This window comes from Protopterus annectens, chromosome 13.part0 (assembly GCF_019279795.1).
Source record: "Protopterus annectens isolate FY-2018-M chromosome 13.part0, PAN1.0, whole genome shotgun sequence".
Taxonomy (NCBI): Eukaryota; Metazoa; Chordata; order Ceratodontiformes; family Protopteridae; genus Protopterus; species Protopterus annectens.
The window spans coordinates 893,245,352-893,259,915 of record NC_056747.1 but is presented as its reverse complement, the minus strand read 5'-3'; the positions used below and the strand labels follow the sequence as shown (position 1 = coordinate 893,259,915).

Below are 14,564 nucleotides of genomic sequence, written 5' to 3'. Positions count from 1 at the left end.
AAGGGGCTTTGTGACAGTGGACTTGTGGTGAATGAAGGACAGCTCATTGTCCATGGGTCCCCATGGTCCTTACAACTCTGTGCTTGGTTTTTCCCCACAGTTCACATCAACAAATGCAACACAATTTTATTATTTAGTGGTAGTACTTGTGATGCTTTAAAGGTTTCAATGTCAGCCTCACTGCTGGATTAGCATGTTTAAAATGACAGGCAAGTCAGCAGTAGTTCATACTATTAACATATTTCCAGTAGCATTTCAATAACATTACGTTTAGTTTAAAAATACATACAATTGTCATTACTTTTGCTGCTGGTCTCGACAAGTTACCTGGACAGAGTAACAGGTATTCTGCTGCAGGTTACAACTACATACCTGGATAGCATAATGCAATAGTTTCTTAGGGAACACAGTATTAAAGATGAAATCAGACACTTCCCTTAGTTTACTGCCCCCCCCACACACACACACACGCGCATGGAGTGGTCACATTCTGAGGTCAGATAAAACAGACAGAAAATAGATAAGTAGCACCCAAAGATATCCCAAGAAATGGCAGTAGAAATAGTTTCCCCTGAACTTCTCATTTGAGAGGGCAGCATAACTTGAAGAACCTGCAGCTGGATCTAATCTCTACACCCCCATTTTCTGGGATCATAGCTCTAGAACTTCAATTTGCACAGTTTAAGTTAATATGGGCTCCCTTCATACAGGCAACTGGTAATTACTCAAGTGGGCTAATCCAAATGAACAGCAGTTGGCCCAGTCAAGGAAGTACAATAGTACACTAAAGGACAGAGCAACTCGAACAGTATCAACAACAGTATTCAGACAATCAGTTCCAATATAAAAGGAGGATTTGTTCATAATACAAACCTAGCAGTGTATGGCCCTTACTACACTGTGTGCTGAAAACTTCTGATATGTATGATGCCAACCCTGAAGCAACAATGCTCGTTTTGTCCCAGACCTCTTCCTCAGCTTAAAAATGCAGCCGTGAGTGCTTAAAGTACATTCATGTATATGTACATATGCACACCCATGCAAAACTGAGTGGGAATACGGGTACAAGCAGCACACTAAACTCCCCACTGCCCCTTACGTAAGCGGGAGACATGCTTGTGTGTTCTTTTTAGCTGCATGTGGTTCCCAGGCAAGCGCAAGTTTTGTTGTGGATACTAGGAAATACAGCACACACCAAAAACACTGCATATAGACTTATGCACAATCAGCACACAATGTAACCCCCCCCCCTCATGCAGATGCACAATATTCTGAGATGTGCACCGTGCTATGCTTGTACTTGGTGAAAAGTTAAAACTCCCAAAACATGAGATCATTAGGGACACAAGTGCCGCGGTCAGATCACCTGCCAGGAAATGCCTTCAGTCAGCAGTAGAGCCATCAAATTGAGTAGCGTGTGTGTGTGTGTGTGGGGGGGGGGGGGTCAACAAGTCCTTCCCCTAGTGTTCTATTTTACCAAAGGTTATCCTGTTCATATACACATTTCTGTAAGCCATATTAAAATACTAAACAGACAAAGTACTATTACTTCACTTGGGATATACCCCAGTTTATCAACCAAGCGCAGAGCACAAACTGCGGAGAGGGTCTAGCATATCCTTGATGTCTGCAGTGCTACTCCTAAAACTCTAACATCTGGTTAAGGACTGGGGTGAGAACATCCTGAAACATCAGCATGTGCCCGAGATGCCCACAGCTCACTGTCTCAGGGCACCTGGCAACTCTAAACTGGATGGAGAAATGGAGAAGGGGAAATACTGAAGATAAAAATAAATCTGCCTTAGAAGGGCAATTAAAATCAGAGCCCAAGCCAATCCACCCTTGAGTGGAGATGCAACCCATTCCTAGTAACTCAGCATACCAACACGATATTAGCAGAACTCGTGTACAGGTATTGTCAAAATAATCCAAATGAGGGAGAAAGAACAACCCCCCCAAAGTATTCTGCAAAGCATCAAATCACTAGTCAATCACAAAGTAGAATGGAGCAGACAAATGTTTATATGAACACACCAAAATGTTATTATAATATAAGGTTAAAATTGTAGAATATCCAAATGCTTTCATCTCCTTTTTAAATAAGTTGAAGAGACTTCATCAGATACAATTACTTTCATCACCTTTCTCTGAATCCAGTAATTAATCACATCCTAGGTAAACATCTATTATAGGAGCCAGTTTACATCCACAGCAGTCACTGTTTCAGAACAGTCTTTCAGCTTCCTCCTCAAAGTTCTGTGAAGCTAGGGAGTCACCATTTTTCTATTTACAGAGAAAAACACTTTCTTTCAACAGCAATGCAGTATATAAATCTAACTAGAAAAGCGTTCAGACTTAATTTTTCAAACTGCAACCCTGGGACACATGTATAGCAAATTTCTCTCTCCTGAAATGCGCTTAGTGGTTTATTTCTTACTTAAATGGTAGGTGTTTTTTGCAGCCCTCCTGATTTGCCTGCTCCATTCTACTTTGTGAAAGCATCAAATCAGGCAAGTCTGTGTCTAAACAGATTTTACATTTAACTTGGTACACCAATGATCAGTGGATTTTCAGGCTTGACCCATAGGTACAATAATAAAAAAAAAACCAAAGGTCCAAGGAAGTAGCAGCAGACTCCATTTACAAGTTAGATGGTTAACAGGATGAAGCACTGCACAGTCCATCCACATTATTTCTTGTGGTCTGGCAAGCAAAACAGTAAACCAATGCCAACCCTATCCCAAAAAGGCAGATACCGGAAGATAGTATTACCAGATTTTCCTTGCATTTCTGCACCGTCCAGCCTAAAGTCTCAGTAGACTCTCATACCTCTCAACTGCCCAGATTATCACCTTATAGTTTTTGGTCTTTTCCTCCTAAATATGGCAAGCCACTGCAGACAAGTCATTAAAGACCAACAGACACTAATAGAAAATTACTGCAGGAGGAGATTTTGCAAGATTCAAAGATTAATAAAGTCTGTCCCTCTTTTGGGGCATCTGTTCCCCTCATTATGTTGAGCTTTGTGTAGTTTTTTTGCATTAAGGAAAAAACAGCAACTGAGAAAAGTGGTTGCTTTTCCTGAACAGCACTTGTTCCCCAGGCTTGCTCAGCACACATCTCCCATACGCATGTGCAGTACATCACACGAGGAAGAATATTCCCATTTAAGAAATATAAGCAATTTCTACCTTACATAAATGTTATTCACCCTCATGATTACACCGTGCCAACCATGGGTTAATCCTGTGATATCATACCCAGTCATCAGTTATTGCTTAATTATATTTCACAGGAACGTGTGCATTTAATTGAAAGCTTTGACATCCAATCACCATTTCAGATAATGTGCCAATAAAACAAAAATGCAGGGTAATTAAGTACAACTGAGACACTGGCACTCCTTCATATACATCTGTTAAAAGAGGCATTTAAGAAATGGGTAATGGAAATTATGAGTTATTAGAGATGATAGACAGTGAATGGGATAAAATGGAAGTGAAGCTTAAAAGCAGAACAAAAATAAAATGAGAGATATGGTTAAAAATTATTTAGAGAGGCTGACAAAAGTTAGAGTAATGTAGAATAAAGGGGATCTCATAAAAGAAGATCTGCAACTGCAGAGAGCTAGAGAGAAAATAAGGGGTATCTGGATAATATGCATGACTTTAGAAAGATTGCCGTTAAGCATTTTTTTTCTTTTTGATAACTCCAGAGCACAAAAAGTTGTTGCTAAACTTAGGGAGCCTCTAACAAGAAAAATAATCAGAGATTCTGTACAGGTATCAAGAGATATTTCAGAAATTTTAAGAAAATTTGTATAAAGCAGAGAATGTGGAAATAAAAATACAAACGCAAATATTTACAGAAGACTTGGGTATGCCAAGGTTAGAGGCTGAGGCTCAACTATTAAGAAAGAAGGGGATGAGATAAAAACTCATGTATAAATCAGCAATAAAGTCTCCAGGAAGAGATAGTATTCCGGCAGAAATTTGGAAGCTACAAGGAACAAAAGTGATAACGATGAGAGGTTTTAACAGCATTTTAAAAAAGAAAGAAGGAAACCAACATCATTCTGGAAGGAAGCCATGGTAGCTTTAATACCTAAAGACGGTAAAGACTCCCCTTCATACAAAAACCCATTTCAACTTTAAGCATTTATGTCTATATGCTAAAAGAATGGCATACGTGTTACTGACAGATATTGATGAAAGTGGTTTTGTGGAGGGGAGGCAAACATTAGACATTAACAGAACAATGAGCCAAGAAATGGAAAGAAAGAAAAATACCGCTGTTGTTGGTCAGTCTTGATGCAGAGAAAGCTGGGATTTCAACAGTAGGGCAATGGAAGCATTTGCTTTCCCTGATACAACATGAGTTAGTAGGACATACGAGCGGATCAGTGGCAAAAACTGAAGTGGGAGGGTCTCTCTCTGTTGTGTGTGAACAGAGAAGCCAGGCAGGGGTGGGATTTCTCCCCTATGTTATTTCCATTACATTTGGAGCCACTTGCAAAGAAGATTAGGGACTCAAATTTGAGGTTAAATTTGTATGGCAAACAAGAAAAGCCTGTTTTATTTGCAGACAATATTATTTTGTAATTAGACAGGAAGCAACTCTGTTGCGTGTTTAACTGGTAAACATTTTCTACCGGATAAAACCAGAAAAGGACATGTCAAGCATTACGGAACATTCTGAAACAGTCTCATCTTTCAGGATATAAAACTAACGAAGACAAGAAGGCTATAGCGGTAAACTATGTGCCCACAAAAGAATTTCAGCAAAACCCATATTTATGGGAAACTGCTAAAATTAAAAGTATTTAAGAGTATAGATTAAATATGATTCTCATAAGGCAACTAAGTATATGTGGGAAGTGACCAAAAAAAAAAAAAAAAAGAAACTGGAAGCTCTTGTTTATGGATACGAATAGCAAGATACAAGCAGTTAAAAATGTTTTTATATATAGGTCAGACATATCTTAAGTTAACCAGAGAAAAGGAAGTGGACAAGTAATAAACAGCTGAAGGATTTTATCTGGGACAGGAAGAGGGCAAGGGTCAAGTAGGACAAGTTGATTTTTCCAACAAAACAAGGTAGTTTATATTACCTGACTTGAAGTGGTACTTTAGAACTATACAGTTAAGGGTCATACACACAACATAAGCAGAAAGCTACAATTCAAAGTAGAAAAGGAAGATGAAGCGTGGTGGAGAATAAGAAATAAAAAGAGAGCGGAGTTTTGGATGCAGATCCTTAAGAGGAACAATCACCACCATACAGGATTATTATAAATCAGCTGAAAGTATTCAAAGCCAAAACGAGAATGGAGAAAGGAGATTCTATTGTTAAGGATGATTGCAATTAGGAGCTGGAATGTACTGGAAAAAAAATTAAGGAACCAAGATATTGGAATCCGAAGTGAAAGTTCTGCCCTGAAAGAAAGGAGTTTTTAGTTTAATCTAGAACAGAAGTTTCTGTAAACGTGAATAATCAATACAACATATAGAAATCAGAAAAAGTTAGAAAAGACTGGATAAGCAATTCAAAAGGTAAAAGGAGGACACATGGCTCCCAAATATGCAACAAAGTCTAGAAAATTAGGAGTTTTGCTTGGAACTGTTTGCATAGGTATTTTTATACCTCAGACTCAAAAGAAAATTGTCCTGAGGTAGACTACAAATGTTGCAGATGTGATATGGAAGAAAGCAGTAACTGGGAATATAGGTTTGCAGATTCCAAAAATTCACTATCAGAAATACTGGGTGAGCAAATTGGTGTAAGTAATTTATTTTTTTAATTAAGATACTATGCACTGGCAATTCAGATCCTGTAAGGCCTTGCATTTAATTCTGGTGGGTGCCAGAAAAAGCAATTACTACAAAATGGATGTCAAAGTCCAAATCAAACGAAGTAGAAAATACTGTAACAGTTAAAATAATGGGAAGTGGGAACTTTAGAAAAGGGTAGAAGCAAATTACATAGAAAATGGAAATTGTGGGAAAATTACATGCAGAATAATAATTTGGAGAAGGAGTATGATTTAATGGAAGGCAGGAATAAAGCAATTTATGTAGAGTTGGACTGATGAGAGAATTATATAAAAACATGGCGTTTGTTGTGATCATATTAGCATGGTTTACCTTTTAAATAAAAGTTATGTTTGCCTACGTCTTATGTGATAATTCAATAAATGTGTTTATATACATACACACACACACACCTACCTGTAACTAGTTTAGTCCAGATACAGATTCTTAGTTTTAGCACTTGAATTTGCTTATTCGTGATCAGCACTTGTTCAGAACTTATTGTAAGTACTAAATAACCTAATTACTACAGCACTCAACCTTCCTCATTACTAGAGGAAAACAGTTTTTGGTACTTGCTTTCCTCACTTGCGTAGAGAAAAACAACTCTTGTACTCACTTTCCTCACTTATCTAGAGGAAAATGTTGTTTTTTATTCAGGCATATCCAAGGGTCAGCTCACAGTGTTCTCCCCTGTCTATCTGATGAATCTGGGCATCTTCGGGCAATGTAGAAATTGCCTCATGTACACAGACAACCCTCTCATAGGTAGGTACTAGGCTATCGGCCCAAGGGCCTACGTAAGCCTAGCCAACTTACACCACCCAAGAAAGTTATTTTCCTGTGCCACTGTCGAGCAGAGACACAGAAGTGATCCCTGGGGGGTGTACTTCCTACTTCCCATCCACTCAAGATTTTTCTTGAAGAGTGCTAATGAAGAACTTTCTCCTCCTACCACCCAACACTATAACCTGTGAGAGATGCACTTATCTAGCCAAACTGGAGGTAAAGCTCTCTCCAACCAAGAGTTAACTTGACAGTGAAGAGAAGTAAACACTTCACCACACCCATCACATAGTCTCACTATATCTACACCACCAAACTCCACACACAAACACAAAAACATTCGCTGAGGCTCTCAATAATAATCTGCTAAAGCAACAGAGACCTCCAAAGCAGAAATGCAAGCAACCTCCACCCCCCCTACACAACCCAAATGACACATAGCCCGCAGACTCGTGTGCCACTCAACCACAGCCAATAAGGCAAAACATACCCAACGCACTAGTCATAGATGACTATAGTCAGGCACACTGATGTCCCCACTCACCAGGCTAAACAAGGAGAAGGTTACTGTCAGCTGCCTGTCTGGTGCCAGGATCCGCCACAACCCACACACTCAGGTCACTTCACAAGTACAAATATGACTGTCATTGTCCATGTTGGCGTGAACGACCCGAGACATACCTCGCTGGACTACATGAAGAGAGACATGGAAGAGCTCTCCGATCTTGTAGCCCAGGCAGGTATGACCCTAGCCCTGAGTAGCATTCTGCCATCACCCAGAATGTTGCCACAGTACAAGGACAAAATGATCGACTTCAACAATTGGCTAAGCTTCTGCGGTCATTCTAAAAGGGATCCAGTATCAGGTTTGCCTGGGATGACATGGTTGACAGACCACAACGCTTTGCCAGAGATGGGCTGCACATATCACCCCAGGGTTTCTGGATACTGGCTAAGGTTCTTGCCGCCCCAATAGTGCTTTTTAGGCAAGGTTCAAATGACAAATTCACCACCGTAACAGAACAGGCAAAAACTGAGGTTGATGCTACTCGATGCTAGAAGTTTAAATCTCAAAATGCACTCACTCGAGGCACTCCTTAAAATGGAGAACATTGATATCCGAGTAGTGACTGAGACCTGGTTCAAGGCTCCAGAGAGCACCCCTGCACTACCAGGCTATAACTCATACCACACTTTTCAGCCATGTAACCTGCATGAATTTGAACACCAAAGGCGGAGGTGTGTCCATATTCATTAAGGATATCCACACCTCCAGGCTAGTTGTTCAGCATAATGCAGCTGAGGTTATCCAAACGCAACTAACTCTGGGCAAAACTGCAAATTGTAGCTTGCTACAGATCCCTCACCATGCCCCAAGATTCCCACTCCTCTTTTCTTGATGTACTGGAAAATATCAGGGTTCAACAAAACACCTTAATGGGCGAGTTCAACTACCCCACCAGTAACATGGAAAACTACTCATGTACCAACTCCTTCACACAACGCTTTCTGGAATTCATAAACTGGTGTTCCACACCTGACGTCATCGCCTCATTGGTCCGATCAGACCATAAGCTAATTACCCTAGATATCCACATCCTTCCCCCATTAAGGAAACCATGGTAAAAAATTTCTCCAAGGCCAACTTCATGCTTCTTAAGACAGAAGTGGTGAACTTCATGACACCCATGCAGATGAACAATACAGTTACAACTACTGAATCCTACACAATTGCACTTTATAAGCACTTACACGAATGCATGGAGTGTGTTATCCCAAAACAGAACCAAGATGCTATCCTCCAAAAAAGGAAGCCAATCTGGTGGTACACTGCCATAAACAAACTGTACAACAGAAGGAAGAAACTGTTGCAAAAGAGTAAACTCCCATGAGTGGAGGTGCTCCCTAGTCAGCCTCAGTAAGAAGCTGTGATCCCTGATAAAATCCTCCAAAGCTAGTTACGAAAAACAAACTTGCCACCAATTCTAGACACAACCACAAAGCATTCTATAGCTATGTCAAGAATCTCAATGGCAACTCTCAGATCTGTACAGCACAATGGCCCTAAATATACAGGCCCAACTGATATTGCCAACATCCTGGCAGATAGCACTTTACCCCCCTCTCACCCCCTAAAGAACCCATCGCTATACCGGAAGAATGCAAAGTTCCTGTAATCACAGCTGCACAGGTAAAAAAAAAAAAAAACTCTCCCAAAGCCAAGAACACAGCATTCATAGGACCAGACAACATCCCAGGCTGCGTTCTACACAAACTACAGAACGAACTGGCACTCACCATAAATACCATGTTCAATCATAGCCTCACCTCAGGCTTTGTGCCTGCTGAAAGGCGCACAGCGACGGTTATCCCACACCACAAGGGGGGAGCCACCAGAGACCCTGGGAACTACCGCCCCATTAGCCTGACGAGCCTGGTCTGCAAGGCCGTGGAATGTATTATCATGGAACTTATAAACAAAGACATTGGTAATCTCCAACCTCTGGACCCCACCCAGTTCTGGTTTGTAAGAGGCAGATCATGTCTCCGAAACCTGGTAAGACTTCTTTGAAGTAGTCACCAAAGCCGTAGACGAGGGTAAGGTGGTTCACACAGCCTATCTAGATCTTGCCAAGGCTTTTGACACTATCCCCCACTCTGGAATTAAAGACAAACTCATTAAACTAGGTATAAATCACTGTCAAAAGACGGGTTGCCAACTGGCTCACTGACAGAACCCACACTGTGAAAGTAACAGACTCCAAATCCGACTTCAGACCAGTGAATAGTGGAGTACCACAGGGTTCAGTCCTGGGTCCTCTCCTGTTTGGTATCTACTTCTCTGAAGTACAGGCTAACACAGAAGGTCTTTGGATAATGAAGTTCGCAGATGACTGCAAACTAGGAGCAATAAATCGAAACTCCTAATGATGTGGACATCCTACAAAAGGGCCTCACTGCAGACAGATGCCTGGTGTCAAAGCCATGGCCTCAAGCTCAATGCCAAAAGTGCATTGTCATACCCTTTGGTAAAAAACTCTATACCCATAAGCATACTGCCTATGTTGTAGTTCAACACCGAAAGTGTGATAAGAGACCTTGGGACACAGGTGGACAGTAGTCTCTCCTTTGATAAAGCACATCGCTACAGTAGTCAGGAAATCCTTCTACATGGCACACCTCATCACAAAAGGTTTCTCATCCAGAAATAAATAAAGGTCATTGTTCCCCTCTACTCACTCAGACCCACTACAGAGTAAAACGTCCCTTTTAGAAAATACCTCACAAGACATCTACAACACACACTGGAAAGGCCACAGAAATACCTCACAAAGAGGATTATATTCCTAGACATGGAGGAATCACGTCAGATTCTAAGAAAGCTGATTTGAGCAGCCCTGCTATAGTTTTAAGTCCAAGAAACACTGACAGAATTATTACAGGCCACATACAAGGCAGCAATGACAAGTATGAACAGAGTCTGGGCTCTCAGAGGGGTTCCTAGGGTGAGTGGGTATGCACCAGGATCCATCTCTCTGTCCACTGACATTCGTGCTGGTGAGGGACTACATTAGCAAATGTCAGTGGGGACAAATTAACAAAGCTGTTGTATGCTGATGTGGCATTACAGGCATGCACTGAACAAGAACTCAAGCAAGGGACAGGGGGAATGAAATGCAACATCAAAGGCATATAGAATTAAACAGAGCACAGAAGACGTGTAATGTCAACAACTGGAGGAAAATCAGACACCAAGAAATGAGACAGAAAAGAAAAAATTGTGGAACAAGTTAATAGCTTAAAGTACCTGGGAGGGGTGGTTGAGATGGGAAGTCTGAAGAGGTCAAAATGAGAATCAAAAAGGCTGCAACCAACTGCCACAGAGTCTCATGGGTAGTGAATGACAGTGGTTTGGGCTTATGTGGAGGAAACCAGAAGACAATCTGGCAAAGATTATAAGGGACACACAGAAAGAAAGCAACAAGAAACGAGTGCCCAAACAGATGGATGGCTTGTGTGAGAAGTGGCAACGCAATCGAGGGAGATGACAATGGACACCACACCCGGGTACCAAGTGGGCTAATGATTAATAAATGCCAGTTATTTCATCCATTTTATTCTTTTGAAACAGAGGTTAATACACAACAGGGCAACAACATTAGACAGGGACACAGTCAAAGTGAAAGAATGACGGAAAAGATGTAAAACTTTGTACTAAATACCCACTCTCAACTTTGTTCGGCTAGTTACTAATTAAACACCTGTGTGGTGGTTCTGTTTCACTTCAAACTAGGACATCCAAATTTAAGAATAAGTAGGTACTGCAAAACACTAAAAGCAGGAAAAAAGTTTGTTGCATTTATTTGATTCAGCCTATAAAACCAGGAAACAAATTGTGAGTTGACAAGATCTCAGAAGTACGAAATCCCTTATCTGCTTTACCCCATTCAGGTGCAGTGCCACCTGAACTTGCGGATGAACACCTGTCCACCACCGCGCACAAAAATGCACAACACACTCACGCCTTCATAAAACTGTTACAATAGTACTATTTATAAGTTAAAAAAAATGAAGCGCTAACCACTCTTATGTTTTGCAAAAATTAAATTACCGTTTTTAAATTCTCTCTGATATTTTATGTTGTTATGCTTTTCCATGGATAATTAGCTGGTGTAACACACAGTCTTATGTACAACTTCATGTCGGTAGGAAAAAGTTTCAATACATGTTTTAATGTAAAACTGCATAGGCACAGTAGACTAGCAAATATAGACCCAACACCTGCACTGTATACAAGAAAACAACGCAACCTATATCCATTGCCTTAAACTTTGGCACACTGATGCCCATTGCTGCTACTATTTATTTTTCAACGAAACACTAAGTATGGTCACAATTACTGCGCATGCAAGAGCAAGCAAATGCATTAGCTTTTGTCAGTTATATGGCAAAAACAGTCTCTTCCTTGTAATACTACTGTTCAACCAAACTCAGCAGATAAGGACCACAAAACAGCAAGACACTTAAAGTTGACAAAATTAATGTGTGTATTATTGCGCATTTTTTCATTAACAAAAGCAGTCTTGTGCTATTAACTGACTTTTGCTATCAGTGTTCTGTTAAGGCACACATTTTACAAGTGAAGAAAATTTAAAAGTTGCAGTCAATGACATTTGAGAAATAAGCCAAAGGTTGACTAACAGTTAATACTGTGCGCGTAATCTTCAAATAACATACAAATATGTCTAACATGAAGTGTCTTCCAATAATTGTTTAAAATGAAATCTATCCACATCAGAGACTAAATACACTATTTTCAAAGACCCAACTAATAGCTTCAGTACAGTAGATTTCTTTCCTACAAGATTCCTATAGACACTGGTCTCAGACCTCAAGCAAATCCTTTAACATAGAATTTTACATGGCCCCCATAACATCACTTATTATCCAAGGGGCCCCCCCAAAGCTCCATGACATATCCCCATTTTTTTCCTCTTTGTTCATAACCAAACCATCTACCCACACTTTAGGCAGGAAAAATAATGCTCCATTTCTTACCACTCCAAGATATGACTGCCATCGGAAAGACAGACTCCTTCTTCCATAATGAGAGCAAACATTGGCTGAACTCCCCTGGTCACTTCCAGGAGAAAATAACCTGCCCTACTACACTAGCTACACACACACAGAAACAGGCTGAAAACAAATTACAACGGAAAAAAATCAAGCCACTGCTGTGCCAAGCCGCCACATCAATTTCTCAATATTCTTTCAGTGTACATCATACCTCTCCCCACTTATAGCGAATATAATTGGGAACATAGATCCAAAAAGAGGTAAACTTATATTATTATTTAGGGACTTCGGTCCTCAATGATTTGCCAGAAAACCGCAATTGATAGAAAGATCAAAACTGCAGACACAAATCTGGACAGCTGAGACATATGCCATCTTGCAAAACAATGTTAAGTTTCTGCTGACTGAATATTTTAGTATTACTTAACTATGCGACTGAAGTTTATTTTGTATGGCAGTTAATATGACGTGCAGTGTTTTATACCGCAAACTATTGGTCTTTCTGCGAAGAGTATACATATACCCTAAAAATTAGGCACCACGCACGCGCAGTCAAAAGTATGCTACGTGCCAAATACAGCGCAAGCCTTGAGATTTTTATGAAGGACTTTTCAGAAACATCCCACATTTTACCTTCCAAAACATGTTACCACGGGTACGAAGAACTGCGATGCAAAACGAAAATGCTATCGATTATATATATATATAATGGATGAGGAAAATAACACCAAAGTCAAATAACTTTCATCACACGCAGAAGGCTTCTGTACAATAGTAAAGTCATAAAATAATTCGATGGTATTTTTTTTAAACATTGTGGGATAAGTTATGGACAGAATGGTTATCCATTTTAATTAGGTTACGAATTCAGAAAGTTGTATAAAAATTGTTTTAAACGCACAACAGTTTGGGCGTTTTCTTTGTAACAAATGAAACAATTATGAACATAAAACGACGTACATGGTATCACCCCGCCCCAATAAATCAAAAGTTCCACTCGACGTTCGCTTAATACTTACCAATGTCTGCTTCGTTTACAAACTCTGGAAAGCTGGCCATCTAAATATCGGACACTTGGTAATACAAATACTGTGCAGCAAGAATATGCAATTTGCTCTCTTGTAAACTGCAACGAAAGAAACCTGGTAGTGCGCCTACCACCGAACACACTTCCTGTCAAAAATATAAATTCAAAAGAACTAAAAATAAACTTATTCCGTAAAACGAATAACAAATTAGCCCTAAGAACCTTACAACCAATGTAAAGTAGGAGTGCAGCTCCTAAAATGGCGCTCACTAGCTTGATGGCGTTGTCTATCGGGCTGAGAACTAATTGGAGTGCAGCATCTGGAGGCGCGGCAGGGCGTGACTTCTGGCGAGGGTAGGTATTAGCAGCTGTCACCGTGTGCAACTCGCTTAGGAATATTCTCGGCGCTGAGCTTTTGCCCTTTGGGTATTTAAATATAAATAGAAATACTTGATTTTAAGAGGTTAATCTTTGCTTCCAAGCTGCATGCCTCACCCCATCCTGTTTATTTTGGAGTGTGAGTGATATAAGCCTCTATAGAGCGTAGATATTGAATGCAGTTTGGTTTGTCCGTGCTTGTTTAGTTGTAAATTGTATTTGCTGGAAGTAAAGAAGACAGTACAGTTGTGTACTCCTACCATAAATGTAGATGTTCGAGTGTGTTCACTGTTGCAGTCATGACTGTAGGGTTCTTCCTGCGAGCAGCAGCCCCCGATAGGCCAGAGTCACAAAGTCTGGATCGGGCGTCAGCTGAGGTCGCTTTTATCCTGACGTCAATGCGCCAGAAGGTATAAAGACCTCAGCTGACGCCATTTCCCCAGTTTTTCTTGCCCCAGATGTCAGGTGCCCAGAAAGAAAAGGCTAAAAAAGAAACCATGCCCAAAACCTCATCAGCCAAACTACCTCATAACAGATAATACTCAAAGAAAAAAACAAAAGAGGGGGTAAGATGGAGGGAAACCCAGACTGCAACAGTGAACACACTCGAACATCTACATTTATGGTAAGAGTACACAACTGTACTGTGTCCTTCGTGGTTCACTGTTGCAGTCATAACTGTAGGGTTAAGTCCCAAAGAAAGGGTGGTGGGAGGAGAAACAGAGGGAGCAGTCACAAAACCGCAGAAGCAAAAGCGGCCCTGGATTTAGAATAGAGAGGGAGGTTGTAATGCTTAGAAAAAGTATGTACAGAACTCCAAGTAGCAGCCTCCAAAATATCCTTGATAGGAACCCCACAAAGAAAAGCTGCTGAAGTAGCAGTAGCCCGGGTAGAATAAGTCCTAACATTAACAGAAACTGGATTACCATGATAAGAGTAACAGAACTTGATGCAATGGGCAATCCACTTGGAAATAGTTTGCTTAG

The 14,564-nt window shown here is 40.5% G+C and overlaps 1 protein-coding gene across 1 annotated transcript in view; it reads right to left on the bottom strand.

Moving 5' to 3' along the window:
• The window catches only part of WSB1 (WD repeat and SOCS box containing 1), a gene marked incomplete in the record, with an annotated part of 110,050 nt that extends 96,521 nt beyond the window's left edge, over window positions 1–13,529 (bottom strand). Inside the window, 1 exon segment of the mRNA XM_044054642.1 lies at window positions 13,193–13,529. Coding sequence (XP_043910577.1) covers window positions 13,193–13,232 — 40 coding nt within the window.
• Window positions 13,530–14,564: the final 1,035 nt, after the last annotated feature.